This window comes from Gekko japonicus, unplaced genomic scaffold (assembly GCF_001447785.1).
Source record: "Gekko japonicus isolate JY-2015 unplaced genomic scaffold, Gekko_japonicus_V1.1 scaffold1429, whole genome shotgun sequence".
Lineage (NCBI taxonomy): Eukaryota > Metazoa > Chordata > Lepidosauria > Squamata > Gekkonidae > Gekko > Gekko japonicus.
In genome coordinates this window covers 111,722-133,031 of record NW_015167091.1, presented here as the reverse complement: position 1 = coordinate 133,031, position 21,310 = coordinate 111,722, and the positions used below count along the sequence as shown (strand labels likewise).

Genomic DNA, 21,310 nt, shown 5'->3' with positions numbered 1-21,310 from the left:
GAGGCTGCATATTTGGGTAAGTCTTGGAAATTTTGGGAAGGAGGTTGGGGGGAAACCCCGCAAGGATGTGATAGCATAACGTACCAAAGTGGCCTTTAAAAAAAAATATTTATAAATGAAGTTTGGAGATCTCCAGGCTCCAGCTGGAGATCAGCATACCTGTGAATTTTCAATTCCTTGAATGCTTTTCTTTCCCCAAAAGGTACTTTCAACTTGGAGCTTGTGGGGAAAGAAAACCTTAAATCTTCTCTCTCTCTCTCTCTCTCTCTTTTCTACGTCTTCTTAGCATTCTAAGGTACCACCAAACACTTTTCATTTTCTCTCTTCTCAATACACGACTTTATAAAACCTTTAGCTATGCAATAAAAACATGCCCTTAGTGGGGGAGCTTTGCTTAAGTGCCCCTCCCCTCTTGTTGCTTCATACGCTTTTCTTCGGTTCAACATACTAAAACCCATTTTGCTTAAACAAGACAAACTTGCAGGAAACACTTTGCTAAAAGGGATGAATATACTGCATGTGGCATTATTTTTCTGCATTTGGAAAAAGAATGGCGTTTGGGGCTTTCCTTTTACAAAGAAAAGTTTGTGCAAAAGAGTTCTGTAGCAACATAGATAAATTGCATTCTGGCTGTGGGAGAGAAAATCTGAGATTTGCAAGGGGAAGCAGGGAGCTCCTTAAGAAAAAATGATTTTAGAGCACAGAGGTTCTGCCTTTTGGAGTTGCTAGAAATAATGAAGATTCTCTAAAAGAAAGCGAAATTAGTATGGGGCTCAGTCATTTTCTTTTAGCTTGAACGTATCTTGAAAAGGTTTTGAAAGTTAAAGAAATTGCAAAGAAATTATGCACAAGAATATTAACAAGAGCAGATCAGAATATTGATCATTAAACATGTACTGAACGACAATATAAATGAAGGTCATTAAGTGTTTGCAAACGATTGATTTGCTGTTTTAGTTTGCTGCGGAAAATGGCATAAAACCACTCTTAGCAGGGCCTTTGTGATAACTAAGAAGGGAAAAAATGTTCTAGCAGGGTGTGTGTGGGAGGGTGCCCATTCCCCCCCCCCCCCGTTTCCCAGAAACCAGGGAGTCAAAGAGAGATACTTGCTACTTGCTACCATAAGACAATAAACACTTTCTTTTTCATTGAGAGATTCTCAGGAGAGGAAAGGGGGCCCTCAGTGGGGCATGATGCCACAGAGTCCACCCTACAGAATAGCTACCTTTTCCGGGGGGCTGATCTCTGCAGTCTGGAAAAATTCCAGGAGGTCTCCAGGCTACACCTGGAGACTAGTAACCTGACTGTCCCTGTTTTGTCATGTGCTGCTGAAATTCCTTGATTAGGCAAGTCTTTATGAAGGGGAAGATCAATAGGCATTCTGTCTTGATGAGAGGGATAGTCAGGTGGTTTAAATTTCTAGTCTTTTGATTTTTCTAAGTATGGCTCAAATTGGGCTGAGTCTCTCCTCAAGGCAGCTAGAGAAACAGAGTATGTCTGATTCACTGCTTCTGTTGTTGGAAGATCTAAATTTGCACTTGAACATGATTTCAGTTCTCTAGAAAAAATGCAGCGTAGGCGGGGCCTCCTGGCAAAGGAGTTCTTATACCCACTACACAGATCCCTTTCAAGGACCTATGCAGCACAGCTGGTCCTTCCAACCGTGAACCTAACACTCACTGGGACGTAGCTCAGGGACAGGTATTTATCTCATGACCGCTTTCGGCAGTCCCACAAGAGGAGACGAACTCTTCTGGAACTTGCAGCTGTCACTCTGCTGGGTTTTGCTGAGCAGCAGGGGAAGGAGGGTCAGGAACCAGCTGAGTTATCGTGTCCAAATTTAAAATGTCAATCTTTGGAGGGGAGGGATCCTACTCCACAGTCCAAGAAAATATATTCAATGTTATAACAATGTTGGGTTTTCTTACCCGTGTGATTCTCAAGCACAAAATATACACTCTAACAAAACTCTTCATTCTAATACTCAAAAATCCCAACCCCACAAACCAAGAGATGAAAAGCAGAAAAGCCCACCCCCGATGGAAGCAATCACACAAAACCAATCAGTTCAGCACACTCCTGTGAGAGTTCTCTGTGGGACGGTTCCCTACATCTGCACTCTGAACACGTGTGTGCACTCACATTATTCAGATGTGCAGGATGGATTGCCCGCGTGATCCACCATTAATCTGTTACCCAAAGTGGTTGTGAGGGTTTCCTGAGTTTGTTGGGGAATTAGCCAGGAAACCCAAACAATGCTTGAGGGGGTAATGAAGCAGGATCTCCACCTATGTTTACAGGAATTTTTCCCTCAGTAGAACTCTCAAAATGAGCCAGGCTGTGATTAATTAATTAATTAATTTATTTATTAATGAAATGGTTTTTATTAAAGAGAATTAAAGAAAGAAATCAAAACACTATATGAACACACATATAAGTTCAGAAAATAAAGGTGGTAGCTTAGAGACAAAGAAGGGAACTTATTCTGAGACTATATTTACCTATCCAAGGAGCAAAGATCCAAGAAGGAAGACGAGCAAAACGAACCAGAATCTCACTCTAAGCAGGGAGCCCAACCTTTTCGGTGGGGGTGTAGGTTACTGGACGTCCAGATACACACACAAATTACTGAACAACGCATGTCTGGTTATACCCCTTGGAGCATGACGTGATTGCTCCTAGAACAATGCTGTGATAGTGTGAGTGAAACAATGTTGTTTGAGCCAGGAAGCATCATAAAGTTCCCAGGAGTTGCAAGTGCAATGTAACACTTATGTGAAATGTCTATTGTGTTTGGTGACCTCCAATTTACCAAGACAAGACAACTATTACACAAAGGATTATGAGTTTAAAATGGTTTTTACTAGGTTTTTACTTAAGATGGTCAGGTAGGGCAAGGTCTTTACTTAGGCTTGTCAGGTAGGAAAAGGTCAGGCAAGGTAGGGAATTGGTTAAATTTACTGTCCTTTTCTGAGAAAATCAATCTTTGACATTGATGGATTTAAAGAGAGAACTGCCAAAAACCAGACCTTTGCACCTTTAGGATCAGTTTTCAGACATGCCTCTGGTCCATATTCGATGGCACAACATTCAATGTGATTGTAGGATCTATTCTGATCTCTTATTTGGAGACCAGGGATGAGTCTTGAATGAGTGACCCTGTGAGATGCTAAGAGAGGGAAGGTTGCTTGTGTCACCGGTTTATAGGTACCAAGCTCATCCGTCCAAGTGAGGAGGGGGTCAAGGCCTAACGACAGAGGAAACCAAGTGTATTTTTACCATATGCTAAGAATCAAATAAGCATATACAATCCATTGCCCCTTCTTATAAAGGCATGTGTGGAAAGCCATGCACGACCTATTTACGTCATGCTATAACAAGCTTGATGTGTACACCTGAGTTGCTCTATTGCAATTCTGGTTCCTACATTTAACAACTGTAAGCAGCCAATTTTAGATATGTACAATGCTTTGCAGTGGTAAGCAAACATGTCTATATGTTTGCCAGGAATACTGTTTTGTAATGAATTATTTATGATTTTAAGCAAATAAACTGAATTGGAAAAAAATATATATGATTACACATTTTAAACAAATCAATATATAGCAAAACATACTTGTAAAGATGTAATGGATCCTGTATGTCCTTGTAGAACAGCAACTGGAGCACACGTTCTGAGGCACCAAACCCTAATAATTTTATCACAACTGCCAGCAGCAATCATTGTGTTTTCATAGTTCACAGCCATATCAGAAATTTCTGCTGAATGTCCTCTAAGCGTAGCAAATAACCGGCCATTGTGAGTTGACCAAATCTTCACCAAGCAATCGTCTGATCCCTGAGGATATATATTAAGAATAAAATTTTAATCTACCTTTCAAATCAAATCAAGCACTCAAAGATGCTTAAGAGTTGGCAAGAGTGCACAGGGTGGAGTTGTCCCAAGGTCACAGTCCAGTAAATGGGGAGGAACCCACAAAAGCTCAGTAACATTTTTCACATGAACAAATGCAACTAAAGTTCAATTTTAGCAATTGAACCTTGGGACAACTCCACCCTGTGCACTCTTGCCCCCCCCCCCCCCACCTCAGTAATAAGGAATTTTTATTTTATGTAAGCAAATTTGCAAGTTTTTTCTAAAAGCACCCACCTGATAGTGATATATCTTTATACTGTTATAAGACAGCACAGGGAGGATCACTGTTCTTCCCACGTGCTAGCAGCATGTAGTACCTTTTTCTTTCTCTGCCGTGTGTGTGTGTGTGTTGCTGTGGCCATTTGCTTCCTTGCACTTGTACAAGAGCGCTCATTACTCTTTCCAGCCACTCAGCCTTTCCTCTTTGTGCTTTTCACTGCTGATAGAGAAGGAACCTTTTCCTTGCATAGGCAACTCTGATTTGTATTTTTCTTTAAATGCTGGTAGCGATATAGCACTATAAGATGTGCCTTGAATTCCAAAGCTCCTTTCCTTTACTATGTTTATTTTTCATCGAAATTTGATTTCTATGGGGTTTGGGGGTATTTATCATCACTTCCAATTCAGCTGAAGACTGTACAAGAGCGGTCCAGCTCGAACATTTCATTGTTCTCAGTCTACCAGAAACCTTTAAATGACTAAAGCTAATTGAAAGCAATTGACTAGATGGGGGACTGGGATTAATTGGTTCCTCTGTTTGCCTGCTGTTTGACAATAGGAACTTTAAAAAAAAAAAAAGTTTGCAGCTTTTAATGTCCAAATATTGGGGTGAACATCTGACTGGAGGGCATGTTTCCAAAGGAGCAAAAATGGCATTTCTCATGCATGAGCATGCCAAGCCTCACTTCTTGTGCATATGCAACAAAAATAAGGACAGGTGGTGGTGCTGTGATGTGACCAATGATGACAGCACTCAATTCAAAAATCCTGATTTTTCCCCCCAACTACACCTGAAAGACAATAAACCAACATAGGAACTGGAAAAATGTGGAGAGGGGAAAAATGTGAGGAATACTCATTCTTAGTGTGATTCTGATGCTAGCAGACTACTAAAAAAACTGAAAGTCACGAGTTTGAAAAAAATCCCTTTGTGGAACTGTAGCTTTTCTATTATTTCATGAAACTTACTATACTGATATTATACTGCTGTATTGGACAAAAATACGGCTCTCTCACACAAACACTATAATTGAAGTTATGTTAATAATAATACTGAAATGTTTTATACATTTGATTAAAGAACACAAACATTTGGAGCCCCATTCTCTGCATTAAGCCTTTTACCTTAAATTCCAAATTAAAGCACAGACACTCAGAAGCAAAGCCAATTTCTATGAGCAGTATTTTGCACAAAAGGAGAATTGTTGTGCATATACACATCAAACAGCTAATTAATTTTACATGCATTAAAGCAAACTGTAGCCATAAATTTCCCAAAGAAGTACAACCCAAATTAACACAATTACAAAAATAACAACCAAAGCAAGCTCACAGTTTCCATAGAAAGTAACTTGTTACTTCCCATTCCAAATAACATACATATTCAATAAAGCCTTGTTGGCCTGGATTTTCTATCAGGATATCTGCTGAGCTGCTGGTGGGTAGGGGAAAGTCAGCCAGAGATCCCCTGCAAGTTTTGTGTCTCTATCATGCTGGGGAAGCCATTCACTGGTTCATGAGGCAGCTAAAAATTCATGATGGTCAGTGGTTCACAAATGAGGACCACAAGCCGAACCGCATTTTCCCAATTTGTGGCCATCCCTAAGTATAAGCACAACAAAGCATGCCATTTCACTGAATTCTTCCAGAGATGTGACAAAGCCTAGCAGACTGTTGCTACCCTGGTCCATTCTGTGGTCCCACTGCAGTCTAAATCATAAATCATTGCCAAGCTCTGACTGAGCAGAATTCTGAGATCTTTATAAAGACCAAGTTTTAAACATTAGGCATGATGCAGACAATTACAAGCAACTTTCCCTGTGCCTGACAAACATGAATAGTGTTAACTCACAGTAAATATTCTGTGTCCAGTTCTATCAAATGCTACACAATAAACTGCAGAGAGATGACCAAGTATTCGCCTATGCATCTTTATATGCTGATACATGCTTCCTGGAAATGAAGAACTGGATCTTGTACACCCGGTCAATTGTTTTGCATAATTTATTTCCACTAAAACAAAAATAAAAAATTACATTAGTGTTAAGAAGTTAAGTCTTTTCTTTTAAAACTTCACACTCATGTGGTCTTCAAGTTAAGAATAAGTCAGTGGCTATTTCTGGCCTTGTGTGGGGGTTTTTTATTGAACATCACCCTTTTTATTAGTTAAGTATCATGACACGTTTTAACTTTGTGGAAGGTTACCCCTCAAAATGTGTTTGCTACCTTTTCTTACTGTATACCACTGTCATGGTTGAAAGAAGCGTAGGTATGCAGTCAAGCTTGTAGTCCCAACTATTTATTTGCCATTATAGTGACATTTAAAATGGACAAAAATTACAGCAACAAATGAACAGAACTACAAAATAATGCACAGCTTCATCCACTTCTCCCAGCACCAATGCCTGTGCTTTAGAGTCATGAGTAAATGTTTCCGACATAAAGACTTGGGGAAGAGAAAAGGCAAGATCATGGCCTTCTACAAAATCAAGCAAATGATCATCTGAATGATCATCTGACACAGCAGCAGCAGGAGTAAAGTATAAAGAGAATTAAGTTTGCAAGCAAATTGGAATAGAACAACTGGTGGTTCAGGTCTTGGAGTGAGCAAGAAACAAATCTACAAGACACAGGCTGCTGCAATTAGTCTTTCTGTGTTTGAAAAAGACAGCATACCAGTAAAACAAATTCCAGCCTGTCTAAAACAGGCAGGTTTTTACTATATCTAGTTCTTGTTATAAAATGTATTAAGAGCTTGTTGACCTCTCTTATACAGTAGAAATTCTTACCTCATGCTATCTTCTCAGTTCTCTTACTCCTACTTTGGTAGAGCTGATATTAAGCATTTTAGTACACAGTACTAAAGAGCATAGTGGGTCCTCAAAGTCATACCCTTCATCATTTGAATAATAACTAAGACTAGCCGATGTGATATAACAAAACAAAGTACAATGAAATTTAGAGAACAAAATATAATTATCTTAGCCTGGTAGAGATGTGTCTTTACAATGTAACTGAGGAAGGCATCATCATAACACTTCAGTCAATGTCACAAACAGAATAAGAACATAAGAGATGCCAATGTTGGATCAGGCCAAAGGCCCATCCAGTCCAAACTCTGTATCACACAGTGGCCAGAAATACCAGTGCCATCAGGAGGCCCACCAGTGGGGCCAGGACATTAGAAGCCCTCCCACCGTTGACCCCCCCCCAAGCACCAAGAAGACAGAGCATCACTTGCCCCAGAGTCCCTATCTATCCCTTGTGGCTAATAGCCACTGATGGACCTCTGCTCCATACGCTTATCTAATTCCCTTTTGAAGCCGTCCATGCTTGTAGCCGCCACCACTTCCTGTGGCAGTGAATTCCAAGTGTTAATCACTCTTTGGGTGAAGAAGTACTTCCTTTTATCCGTTCCAACCCGACCGCTCAGCAATTTCATGGAGTGCCCACGAGTTTCATGGCGTGCCCACGAGTTTCCAGAATGTTTCCATGGAACTCTTAAAATACATTCTTCAGCCATAATACTTCATGCCAGATATACTATGCTCTAACTATTTTCCACTCCTCCCCCATCTACTGTTTTGTACCTTCTAGTATATTTATCTAATGTACTTACCAAGATTTGGTTGTCGAACACAGTTAACGGGTATTTCAGGGGGTCTTCCTCTATAAAGGGCAGCAATGAAAGAGCTTTTCCAAACTGCATTTCTGCTATCTGTAAAGAAGTTCCAGTTGTATGTATGATTCCTTACAGTAACAGTCCTTGCTTCCCTTTTTAAAAGACATTCCTTATGTAGTATTAATTAAATTAAATTAAGTCTAATTCATTAGACATAAAGAAGCTGACAGACACGCGAACATAAGAAGAGCCCTGCTGGATCAGACCAGTGGTCTATCTAGTCCAGCATCCTGTCTCACATACCGACCAACCTGTTCCTCCGGATGGCCAACAACAGGACATAGAGGTCAAGACCTTTCCCTGATGTTGCTTTCCGGCTCTGGGATTCAGAGGTTTATTGCCTCTGAACGTAGTGGTTCCCCTCAGTCATATGGCTAGTAGCCACTGATAGATACATGGAGGATATATCTATCTAATCTACCCTTTTTAAAGCTGTTTACTCCTGTCACCATCACTACATCCTCTGGCAATGAATTCCACATTTTAATCACTCTCTGTGGTAAGAGAGAAAAGACCATACAATCCCAAGGCCTTTTCCCAATCCCTTAACCATGTTTACAGGACAATTAGCCTTTGATAAAAAGGCAGTAAAAGCATTTCAATAAACAGAACATTTGCCCTGGCCCTTTGATCGCCAAAATACCAGCTTCACTTCACTGGTTCCTCGGCCAATCATACATTGAAGTTCACAGCTAAGAATCTTCTCTTAAAATACAGATTATTCCAACAACTACTGCTGCACTGAAGAGGGGAGGGATGCACTCAGACAAAAATTAATCAGTCATGGCGAAGCACCATGTAGAACAACATGTGGCATTTTTGTTCAGCAATCCTAAAATTATCAAAACAGTATATTGAAACCCAGCATTAAAGTGAGCTTCTACAGAAGACTACCATATGTTCAAAGGTGAATATGTCCTGACAGCCTCAATATGTGAATAAGAAATGGTCACATCCTGGTTTGAAAGCTAGCTGTGTATGTTAACATCTGCAACGTTCATATTCCTTTGACTAAAGTTTAACATACTATAAAATTAGAATGTACCTTTTGCTGTGCGCAGTAAGGACTGCCTCCCTGCACCCAACAAGGAGTTCACTCTCGGAATGCTGGGTGGAATCTCCTTATCCAGTATAGGGCCAATCCGTTTACAAATTTGCAGCAAGTGATCTGGAGCCACATGTTTGTTAGATAAGACCTATGCACAAATAGGATTTAGACTACATGAAGAACCACTAAGGTAATATGAATATACACACTCAAACTATTAGCAGCTGCAAACCCAGGCCCAAATACAACATAGCTACACTGCACAAGGCTGCTTTTACACTCCATTCTATATATTTATCAGAACCACTGAACAGTCTTTGCTAGGGATAAAAGCAACAAACATAGCAGAAAGAAACAGTCTTATACCACTGTGACTGCCAACCATCTAAATAAGCATTACAATGGAATCCTGAGTATTGCACTTTTGTACTGTAACCAATACAAATGTTGTCAGAGGAAGTTGTGGAAGCATTAAGCTCAATATCATAGTTCTAAAGTAAATATTTTCAGGATTTAGCGGCACTAGCAGAAGTTACTTGTAGCCCAAGCCTATGCATCTATTAAAAAACCAGTTCCACAAAGTTCAATAGGGATTCTCAAACAAGTTAACATAGGCTTACTGCCTCCACACTTTATTTTTTTTTAAGTAACTCATAATTCAGTCTATTTAACAAGGAAAGCAAGAATACAAACTGAGTTCCACCCTAAGTATATGATATGAAAGGAAAACCTGTAACAATCAAATGTGCTTACTTAAAAATGCATTCAAAACTGGGGTATATTAAGCTTTAACTACCTGTAATATCTGAAGGGGAAAAGTGAAAGACAAAGCAGTTACATGATTCTAAATCTTCACTGCAACGTAACAGGTAATTCCTCTCTGCCTCCACAAACCTCAAAGACCACAAGAAGGGTCCGGTATTATTAAGATGTCTTTTTACAAGAATGCATCCTTAAATATATGCTGAGTCTTCAAAATAAAAATCTTAAAGTTGTTCAATGCAAATCTAGAACCAATCCAAGCCTCTAGTGAAAATAACTCCTTTTTTGATAAAAATAAATCAGACACTAATAATAAAAAAACTTTGCAACAAAAGGGGTTTTTTTAATAAAGAAAATCTGTAGAATTTAAGAACTAAAGCCTTTTTCAAGCTGCCTCATCCTAAATCACAGGCACAAACAAATGCTGGTGGACACATTCTCATGCTCCACCTCCTCTCTGGAATGACATAGTCCGTTTATTTACAGTCCCATATACAGCTTCTGTTAACTAGTTTACTAATAAACCCTTCTCAACAAAGTATAGTAAAGCGATGAAGTGACAAATATTATTTCTTCCACAAATGAACTTTTATTATCTCCTAAACAACAACAAAAAACCTTTGAAAACCTCACCAAGTCTTCATAACTTCTACAGTGTTTTTTGCCTTTCCAATCCAATCTTTTAGGAAGTAACTAAAATAGAAATAAAAGAGAGCAAATCAGAAAGAGGGGCAGTTGAGAGAAGATATAAGAGAAAGCCATTACAAATGCTTGCACCGCAGTATCGAACTTCTCTTTGATTGTTAAAGTGCCATAATAAGACGAGAAAGGTGGAGGAGAGGTAAAATTAAGAAGCAAAAGGAGAGGGGGGAAATCCAGTTAAACACAAAAAAGTAACACAGACCTGGTGCTGCTCCAACTCCTGCACCAGCGCCTGCAGGAGAAAAAAAAAGTAGATATTTAAGGGGAGGGGGGATTTTACAAAGCGCCTCTCTGACTGAAGCGAGGGGGGCGCTATGAAGCCCTTCAGTGCGCGCAGAGTGGACGGGGTGAGTGGGGTGCAGTTTCAAGAGGAGGACTCACCTCCGCCGCTCTCCTGCAAGGCCCAGTGGTCAAGAAGCGAGCTATGAGGAAGTACAGTTCTACAAGAGAGAGACACACAGAGAAAGAGAGATTAATTTGGGGGCTGGGCTATATTGGGGGGGGGAGGTGGTGAGTGCAGGGAGGGGGGGGGATCCCCTTAGGTGACTGTAATTCACAACCAGAAACAGTAAGATGGCGGCACGGGAAGTCCCGCGCGGTTGTCTTGCCCGTCTCGCTCTTCTTTCCGTCAGCGTTTCTCTCTCGCTTCTGTTACCTGATTCAATGAGCGGCAGGGAAACACTGCCGGTGCTGAAGGCAGAACTGGCGGCTGACGAGGACTCGGCCATATCCGCAGCCACCACCGTTGCCAGAACAAGATTAGGGCTCTCTGTCTGGCGCAGCGGGCCAGGCCTGGCTCGACATAGTCCTGTCAGCGTTCCCCCTCCGCTCTATGTGTACGGAAAAGAAGTCCTGCGGGAGCGCGCACGCACTCACTCACGAGCGCCACCCTAGTTCTTGCGCTCCAGATAATCTTTCGGCACAGCTGCCATTACTGCCGAGGAATTTAACACGGCTCTGATGTCTGTCCGCCAGTGCTGGGTTAGGAGTCGCGAGTGAGAGGCAAAAAGTAGTCCCTTTTACAGCAAGTGACACAGGAGCTGACGGGGCAGAAGGGAAAGAACCGTTATGTAATCCACCCACTATCGAATCGGATTTTTTTTTTAACATACTGTAGTGTAGAAAGTGCAATTTAATATGGAAAGCAAGCGCCTGTTGTGAGGAAGAACCGAAATGGCCAAAGCGCGGAAGGAGATAACGTTTCTATTTTAATGACTGGTGTCGAAGAAGAGCATTTGGAGGAGAGGGGCAGAGGCGAAGTGGACTGAAATCTGTTGTGACTGAGGAGAATCTGGTTTGTCACATTTGTATACGGTTCTTCCTCCCACAATACCTGGTTTTTCCTTCCATTTCATGTTCACAGCAACCTTAAGGTATGTTGAGCAGAGAGCGAGCGAGCGTGCATTATCCAACGAACCTGGTTCTTCCAGTCTGACACTCAACCACACAACTACGGTTCTCGGCTTCTACTTGTGGGGGGAGAAAGTTCCGAATACGCCACGGCGTGACACTTGCTCCCAAAACGTGGATGCGCGGCCCTTCGGCTTTAATTTTTCAGTAACCCACTGCCGTCTTTTTACCTTTAACGGTTACATTAACTTTAACCATACCTGGTATACAGTGAAGTAATCCCCACCGTGTTCAGTGCCTAAAGCTGCAGTAATAAGTACCGGGGAAGGAAGAAGGTTTGGATGTGAGAAAACAATATAAGGATATGCTGCTCCTGGTTCAAAATGATTGATATATAATGCAGTCAGATGACACAAGTCTCTTCCATACAGAACTTTAAAAGGAAACAATTTATATCTTGTGAGATACCACATCAAGCTTCAAGACATAAAGGACAGGTTGGGGTTGAGATGGTGTCTGACATATATTTAATATGAATCCTAATCATTATTTTATTTGTATCCTGTGTGCCTGAAAAATATGGTCTTAAGTGATTCACATGGGGGGGAAATCATATAAATACAACAAAAATGTTAATAATACAGTAAATTCACATCAATAAATACAAATAATATTATAAATACTGTAAATATAGGAGAAAAGAATGATCAAATCTCTCTATTAAAGATAAAAATCATCCAGCACAAATAAAGTAACTGCCTATAAAATCACTGGCCAGTACCTGAGCAACAGCTTGTAAAGCCAGCCAACAGATAAAAATCCTAATATCAAATACACAATCCAGATATTCAAAGACCATCAATAATACACAAAAGAAAACACCCATCTCTACAAAAAAGTAAACTTCCACTGAATCATTGGGCAGCCCAACCCTGAGGGCTGCTGTTGCAATGGCAGCTGGCTGTTGGGGTAACAGTGTCAAGGTTTCAGTTTCGCTTCTTTTCGTTCTTCTTCACTGTTCACCTTGCCATGCTTTAGGGGGGAGGGAATTCCTGAGAGGAGTGTGTGTGGGTTGAGTGGCTGCCTGTAGTAGCCATAATTATTCCTCAAGTTGTACCCCTCGGCCTTTTCTCATGGGATTTGGCCTTGGAGACTCTTTCACTAGGCTAGAGTAGATAAGACATTGTATATCTGTCAGGGTTGTCATAGAAATGCTAGTGGCCAAATGTTGATGTATGCATGGGGTGTGGGGTGCATTGGGTTTTACCTATAAGCTCTGAATTTCGTATGCTTTCTTCAGTCCTGACAAAGAACCAGTTCCTATAAGTAAGCATCTCTCTAATAAAGCATCACTGCCAAAAGTGTTGTGGAGAGTTTCTTAACTGGGGATCTGACAAATAGTACAGTAGTACTGTAGTTTTAGGGGGGGACATGCCCCTTTGTGAACACCCTGGCATCCCTAGCAACACGCACCAATCAGAGTAGTGCCCCCTGAGTTGCACATGCAGGCACAGCCAGCCATTTTCTGACAATGCAGCCACAGCTCTCACACCACCCCCACCCAACGGAGCACCAAAGGCCAAGGAAGAAGGATTCAGTAACAACTCCAACAGAAGCATGAGGTGTGAGTACAAGGAGCCCTGAAGTCAACTCACCCCAGGGTGCCCTACAGGTGAATGCCCGAGTCCCAGCCTCTAGCCAACTTTCTTTTTGTTATGCAGGGAGACAGCAGGTCTTGAGGCACCAAGAGGGGAACATGCAGCAGGACTCCTAGCAAAGGATGTCACATGCCCCCCATACTAGACCACTGGGAAGAGGCACTCATGTGCTAGACAGGACCCATGGATCTGAGCCACAGAAGGCCAGGGATGACGGCCAGAAGACAATCCCACCCGTTCCCCTGGCAACAGACTGACTGGCAACGAAACACAAGACAGAGACTGGTCTTGAACCCACATCACCAATGGCCAAAACTAGCACCCTAACCACTGTGCTAAACAGATGGATAGAAAGGAAGAATGCCATCAGGTATTTCAGTATAGCTCTGATGTCACCAAACACCCATCATTTTGGCAGACATACCCCTTCATAATCCCTCCGTGCTGCACTCAAAGGGGTGTTTCAGCCACCTTGCATCCCAGAGCTCTTCCTCTTTGAACTGCCGAGCTGTATAGCTGACCAAATGCCAGTAGTGCTATGGGGGAGTATGAAACCCAGAGATTTGCTCCTCAGCTACAGCAGACACACACACCTTGGACCACCCACCAGCCCACTCCACGTGCAAGCTGCACACAGCAGTCAGCAGACTGCATGAATGGGAAGGGCATGGGAAATGTGGCGGGTTGGCCATGTTAGTCCATTGCAGTTATCTACAATATCTGAAGAGTTGAGCTGTGACCCATGAATGCTCATATCAAAATAAATGTAATTAGTCTTTAAGGTACCACTGGACTTCTGTTTTATTTCACACCTAAATCAAACAGGTCCTGTGGCCTTGTGAAGACTTAACAATATTTATCCCAGCATGAGTTTACCCTCTCATATGTGTAAAGAGGAGGTCATTTCAAGAAGCACTATGAGGAAATTACCGAAGTGGGGTAGGTGTTCAGGCAGTGAATGAAGAGGGAGTGGAGGTGGGAGGGTGCAGTGAGCAAGCCTCCATCTGCCCAACACCAAACAGAGATCATAGCTGAAGAGGAGGAGGAGGAGACTGGATTTATACTCCGTCCTTCACTTGGAGTCTCAGAGCAGCTTAAAAACTCCTTTCCCTTCCCCTTCCCACAACAGACACCCTGTGAGGTTGGTGGGGCTGAGAGAGCTCTGAGAACTATGGCTTGCCAAGGATCATCCAGCAGCTGCAAGTGGAGGAGTAGGGAATCAAATCCAGTTCTCCCAGATTAGAGTCCCACGCACTTAACCACTACACCAGACTGGCTCTCACCAAATTGGCTTTACTCCAGACTTTACTGAAAAGCAGCAAGGGGAAAGTAATGAGATCTGATGACAGTGCTTGAATACTTCCCTCTGTCCAGTGCATCTGCAAGCTGCTATGGGAAACCATGGGAAGATGGGGAAAGCCCTCCCTATCACACCATACCTGTGTGAGTTAAATGGACTTGGGTGGACATCAGTCATGTAGGACAAGGGATCAGTATGGCTGCCTGAGGTTGGGATGCTGCAGGAGCTCTGCTGTGTTGGAAGTGGAGGACTTTGTGTTGTCTCTTGGACCGATTCTGCAAAAACGGTTGTTCTGCCCTTGGTCTCTTGTATCCCCTGGTTGTACTGCTCAATTTCCCACTATTTGCTGCATGGCCACATTTTGACCCGCATCCTAAGGATCAAGAAGATGCGGGGGGATATTGGGGGGAGATGCAGGTCAAAATGCCAAATAGACATATGCAACGATGATGAACAGCACTGTGACCATGACCAGAATAGCCATGCCAGTGGGGTCTGTGGTTGCTTCCACTGGGGCAGAGAACTCCATTTGCCTGGATTGTACCTGAGGGACATGACACCCATCCCCTGTGTGAAGTTAACTTCTACTGTGTCTGTTTCATCTATTGGTGTTGCTGCATAGGGCTTTGATCTGGCAGCACAATAGGTGCCATGGGTGTTGTAAGTTCTATCACATGACTTGGGGCATATGTTTAGTGGGCCTGCCTCAGGTTGCCCCCATATGCACACACTGCTAGCCTTGGCTGTGGGAGCCTTCATTGTCAAGTCAGTGCCAATGGTGTATGTGAGTAGGAAGAGGGAGGAGGATGCAGACTCTGAGGCCAAGGATGTTGGAACCCGGCTTCTGTTCATCCAGCAGTGCATGCTCACCCCTTCCCTGTGTGGAGATTGGGTATTTGTACTGATTCGGAAATGAGATGTTTTAGTCACTCAGCAAGTACATTTACTCTTCCCCTTGAGTGTAGGTGCTAAGCTCTCCCTCTGTGCATTTCCTGCCACCCAAGGGCAACTCTATGAATCCTTAAGATGCATGTCAGAGACTTTGGAGATGGAGGCCCATGCCACACACTTAAATTGAGCTATGGTTCGCTCTGGCTGGGTTTATGTCTTGCTGGGGCAGGGCTGTGATTGGCCATAGTCACCAGCACCCTGTGCTACACAAGAGCTTGTGTGTGGGACTGCATCGCGGGGGGGGGGGATTTTGCCTTTTCCATTGCATGGGCACCTATAGGTTGCACTGCAGTTTTTGCTGGCATCATTTTCCATGAGTTCCTGAGTTGGGGAGGGTGGTGTTCCCAAGTTGAAGAGGCTTAGGGAGCAACATGCCTCTGAGAACGCCTCCTTCTGCTCCAGTGTCGCAGGTACACTACCATATCTCTGGTGGCTGGCTGCAGTGGGGCATAACTCTGAGACATGCCAGCATAACACTTAGTTGGCTTCCTTAGCACTTTCAGCACCCTTCTCAGCACTATCAAATGATTGCAGCATTATTTGAAACTTGTCAGATAATCTAAAACACTGTAAAGAAAAGCATTTTGTTATGTTCTGTGAAAACCTGGAGATATGAGGTAATCCCTGCATTTATGATACTGATCTGTTGTGTCTTTTAAAATGATATACCACTGACACTTGCGCAGCACACATCTATGTTATGTTGGCTATAGCAGAACAAACAATGCAACTATGCCTCATTTGCCCTTGAGAAACCTTTACTGTTTTTTTCTTAAGTGCAGGTACACAAATTGTTTGGCTCCTTTCTTATCTTTGTTATCCTCAAGATGCTATGATACCCGGCTGCTCCTACAAGAGCCATATTATGGAACACATACAGCCTAAACCTATGCATATTTACCAAAAGCAAATCCCATTGAGTTTCCTTTTAAATGTACATGGAATCGGAACCTTAAACAGAACGAGGCCATGTACTGGATCTGTGTCAATTAGAGTGTCTTCCAATGATGCTTCCTAGCTCTGGTGAAAGGGTACTGGCTGTATTCTTCTAGAGCTGAAACCTTTAAGTCCAACCCCATACGACAGAAAACTACAATTAGGCTGTCAGGATTAAATGCCTAAAGAAATCCTATAAATAACTACTCATCAATGGGTTAAAGATTGCAACCATACAGTGTAGCTTCTATAAATAAGAACATACATTTTTGGAAATGGAAAATCTCCTTTTAGGACTTCAGTAAATCACAATGATTTACATGGGTGTGTCTTGGCAGGAAGGCTAGTAACTTATTTGCAAAGCCTAATGTCAGAACTATTCAGATGGGAAGGTAGTATGTGGGGAGCCTACCTTGCTTTTCAGCCATCAGTGCCAGAGAACTGGTCTTTGACGGTAACATCATTCAGCCATACGAGTTTACAGTGCAATCCTAAACAAAGTTACACCCTTCAAAACCCAGTGACTTCAGTGGACTTAGAAGAAGAGTTGGTTTTATACCCCGCTCTTCACTAACTGAAGGAGTCTTGAAACGGCTTACAATCACCTTCCCTTCCTTTCTCCGCAACAGACACCCTGTGAGGTGGATGGAGAGAGTTCTGAGAGAAGTGTGACTGACCTAAGGTCACCCAGCTGGCTTCATCTGGAAGAATGGGGAATCAAACCCAGTTCTCCAGATTAGAGTCCGCCACTTTTAACCACTACACCAAGAAAGGTGTAATTCATTTTATGATTGTGTTGCTATACTACTGCAGTCAGTTTTGAATATTTAAAAGCTGGTGGGCATGAAACCACAAATATTTCCGTATTGTTGCTAATTTGGTTGTTAAAATATTGATCACAGGATCTTTGACCTTAAGTCTAACACACCTATGGCTTTCAGTTAGCATGTGCATGTTAAAGGTCATTGAGATAACAGTTTGTTTCTTGGTGATTGCATAACTTGATCAGTAGAGAAGCCTTGAAGTCTGTTCCAGGTATATGTATTAAGCCATCTGAGATAGATGCTGGAGAGAAAAAACACAGCATACAGTTTAGAAATAAAACATTATGGTGCAGAATAATTTCATCAAAGGATCACCTTTTCAACTCAGAACAGTGGCTTTTCTAGTACTTACAGAATCATACATTTTACGGGGACCCGGGGGGGGGGGGGGTGTCTGACTGAACCTTACGCCAGCATAAGTCCCAGATACGCCTGTGTAAGTGGCACTTATGATGGTGCAGGCCCCTAGCGTCGTGCCATTGCTCGTGGGCAGTAGCAGTGGGCCATGGCAGCCAGCCATTGCTGCAACTGAGATGTAGACCCATGCACCAGTGTGATTGTGGGTGGTTCTGGGGACGTGGCCAGAGTTAGTCAGCTCCCTGTGCCCTTTTGACCAGGGAATGCCCCCTGTCAGAGGCGGAAAGTTACACCAACCAAAAACATGGTGTAGCCCATAGGCACCATGGATCTTGAAAAACAAGGTGTCCCCTCCACTGTGGCGCCACCCATTAGGCTTGGAGGAGCTCAGAATGCCAACTACAGGCTCATCCAATCACTCCCCTCCCCACAGCGGCCAAGCCCCCTCCTCAGTACCCAATCATGCCCCCCCACACACAAATACTTCCAGCAGGACAATGCACAACTCAGTAGTTAGGGCATGTAGCACGGGACTCTGTCTCGGAGCTCCCTGCCATGCAGATTTAGAGCAAGTAGTGAGGCACTTTGGTGGTGGCATAAGCACAGAAGAAGAAGAAGAAGAAGAGGAAGAAGAGGAAGAGGAGATTGGATTTATACCCTGCCCTTCACTACCCAAAGGTGTCTCAGAGCGGCTTACAAACTCCTTTCCCTTCCCCTCCCCACAACAGACACCCTGTGAGGTAGGTGGGGCTGAGAGAGCTCTTGACAGAAACTGCTCTTTTTCAAGAACAGCTCTTATCAGCACTATGGCTTGCCCAAGGTCATCCAGCCAGGTGCAAGTGAAGGAATGGGGAATCAAACCCAGTTCTTCCAGATTAGAGTCCGTGCACTTAACTACTACACCAAACTGGCTCTCAGGGCACTTAGCACCACAGGGTGAGCACTTTGCACTGACATCCAGGGAGGAGAGTAAAGTCTGTACTCTGTGGCTGACCTCTCCCATTTCAGACCCCTAACAAGTACTCCACCTTCAGAGGCTCGACCCACAGAGACAACCGTGCACCAACAGGTAAGCACAGGCAAGGACTTCAACCCTGAACTCCCACTCCCCTCAGTAGGGCCTGGGTGCCATGACAGCATCTCCTGCACTCAAGGCCTGTACTGAGTGCGTGCGTGGGGCAGCAGGAGCCACAGCTCCCAGCACCATGGCCTGATATGCCATGGGAAAAGTTTCCTGGAAAGTTGACCTGGAGATATGGGGGGTGGGGGCATGCTCTGTCAGTTGCCTAGTTCCCACCCTCAGCAGACCACAGGCCATATGGAGGGGCTGCAGCTGCTCTGCTGCATGTGGCAATCCAGCTTGGTAACTGTCCTTTAACTCATTCCCTTGCAGAATTGGAGACTTGAGCTGCAACTGCCGTGGCAGATGGATTGCGAGCAAAGCAGGAGGACTGCACCACTGGACAGGTGAGTGTGAGTTGACTGGTTCCATCATGCAGCTCAGGGGGTGGGTGTGATGAGCCCTTCCCCCCTCCGAGCTGTATATGCAGACCTTGTCAGGACAAGACATCCATGGCTGAGGCTGGCATGGAATTCGCAGATGGTTGCCATGGCTTGTTTTTCTGTTGTGCAGGTGGAGATTCAACAGAAAGACTTGTGGGCATGGCAAGTCCCCACCACCACCATGCACTCTGCTCAGTCCACTGTTCCAGCCCTCCTCGTGGAATGGAGCATCCTGCCCGGGAAGCCCTTCCCAGTTCCACCTGCAATGTCATCCCACTTCTGCACATGCCATGCCAGGGTCCCTCAGTTTCTAGGGTGGCAGTGGATGGAGTCCTCACCCCTGCCATGGATTCCAGTGCAATAAAGTCTCTGTCGTTCCACATGCTGTCTGTGGCTTGGTTTATGCTTCATGACAGGAGTTTGGTGTAGTGCAGGGGTGTCAAGCATGCGGCCCGGGGGCCGGATTAGGCCCCCAGAGGACTTCCATCAGGCCCGCAGTGAAACTGGCCATCTCCTGCTTCCAGTTCTGCTGCTGCTGCATCATAGCTTGCTTCGCCAGACTCTCTTAATCACTCAGCCATTTCATGTTTTAACCTGGGTCCTAGACTCAGAACTCTGAGCATGAGATTTTTGTCATGAATGTCAAAATCAAAAGTAGGTTTGCAGCTTACAGAGCTAATGTTTTAAGCGTGTTTTTATTTTAAGTAAAAAAAATCTTTGTGTTTGTGTCCTTTATAAAGTTTATATCTCCGCTACCTGGCATTACATTTTATGACACACACGGCCTGGCCCAACAAGGTCTCATTTATGTCAGATCCGGCCCTCATAACAAATGAGTTCGACACCCCTGGTGGACTCTAATCTGGAGAATTGGGTTTGATTCTCCACTCCTCCACATGCAGCCAGCTGGGTGACCTTGGGTCAGTCACAGTTCTCTTGGAGCTCTCTCTGCCCCACCTACCTCACAGGGTGTCTTTTGTGGTTAGAGGAAGGGAAGGAGATTGTAAGCTGCTCTGAGACTCCAAGTGAAGGCTGGGGTATACATCTAACTGTTCTGCTGCTGCTGCTTCTCTGCCCCACTCCCTCGCTACCCCATCTGCCACTCCCCCTGCAGGGTTCCTGAAGACATGTCTCAGAGGAAGGGCTCTCGGCTGCTGTGGGTGGCTGGGGAGGGTTGTGCAGGTCCCACTGGTCTTAGTCACCCTCTATACATAGCAGGGAGCCAGCCGCACAGACAGGTTCCCTCGCTCACCTCGCAGGCTGCTGTGTGAGGGGCCAGAGGATGAGCCAGCTTCTCGTGGTGGTTATAGCATGAGCCTAACCTGGGAGACCCAGATGGGCGGCCTTGGGCCAGATGCACACCCTCAGCCTGACCAACCTCATGGGGTTGTTGTGAGCATACAACAGAGAGGGGAATGCTATAAGCCATGGGGGTGCTAATAAGGTGAGTGAATGGATGAGACTCCTGTATGTCTGCTCCAGGAAGGGGGTCCTATGGCACTCAGGGTGGGGGGAGAGGCATTTGTGCCAGTAGTGTTGAGGGGGCAGGGGATCATGGGAGTCACAAATGACAGCAACTGTGTGCCTGTCTTTGGCGAGGGTCTCTATAAGGGGGATGGGGCAGGAGAATGGGGCTCTCCCAAGCTGCCCTTCCCCACCTCCTAGCTGTGATGTGCAAAGGCATCTGCCCCCGTGACTGCCACTCCCATAGACCCAAAGTGCCCCACTCCTCATGCCACCCATGCCTCAACACTATGTACCCTGTGGTCGAATCGGCATGGATGCAGTCTCGTAAGCAGCCAGTTACACTTTCCCCCTCCGCTTAGTTGCAGCATAACTTGCCCCTTAGGATATGGACTAGTGCTGCCAAGGTTATACGGTGGTCAGCTGCTGCAGTGCAGGCACAACTTAGACTTGTTCTGCCCAAAGCTTAAATTTCTTTGTGGATTTGCCCAGCCAGTTGGTGTGGAAGTGATATCCATTCCTTGATTGACAGGGTTTAGCCAATTAGCTAAATTGATCATACACACTAGAGGTCCCCAACCTTTTTCACCCAGCAGGCACCCTTTGGAATTTTGGGAGGGGATGGTGGTACCTCAAAA

General features: G+C 44.2%; 1 protein-coding gene across 1 annotated transcript in view; it reads right to left on the bottom strand.

Moving 5' to 3' along the window:
* Window positions 1-11,058, bottom strand: part of BRWD1 (bromodomain and WD repeat domain containing 1) — a 91,201-nt gene extending 80,143 nt beyond the window's left edge. The window contains exons 1-8 of the mRNA XM_015412882.1: window positions 10,985-11,058; window positions 10,711-10,769; window positions 10,532-10,561; window positions 10,261-10,320; window positions 8,863-9,013; window positions 7,755-7,853; window positions 5,988-6,148; window positions 3,617-3,838 (exon numbers count right to left, since the gene is read on the bottom strand). Of these exons, the coding sequence (XP_015268368.1) occupies window positions 3,617-3,838; window positions 5,988-6,148; window positions 7,755-7,853; window positions 8,863-9,013; window positions 10,261-10,320; window positions 10,532-10,561; window positions 10,711-10,769; window positions 10,985-11,057 (855 nt within the window). The 5' untranslated portion in view covers window position 11,058. The remainder of the gene's footprint in view (window positions 1-3,616; window positions 3,839-5,987; window positions 6,149-7,754; window positions 7,854-8,862; window positions 9,014-10,260; window positions 10,321-10,531; window positions 10,562-10,710; window positions 10,770-10,984) is intronic.
* Window positions 11,059-21,310: the final 10,252 nt, after the last annotated feature.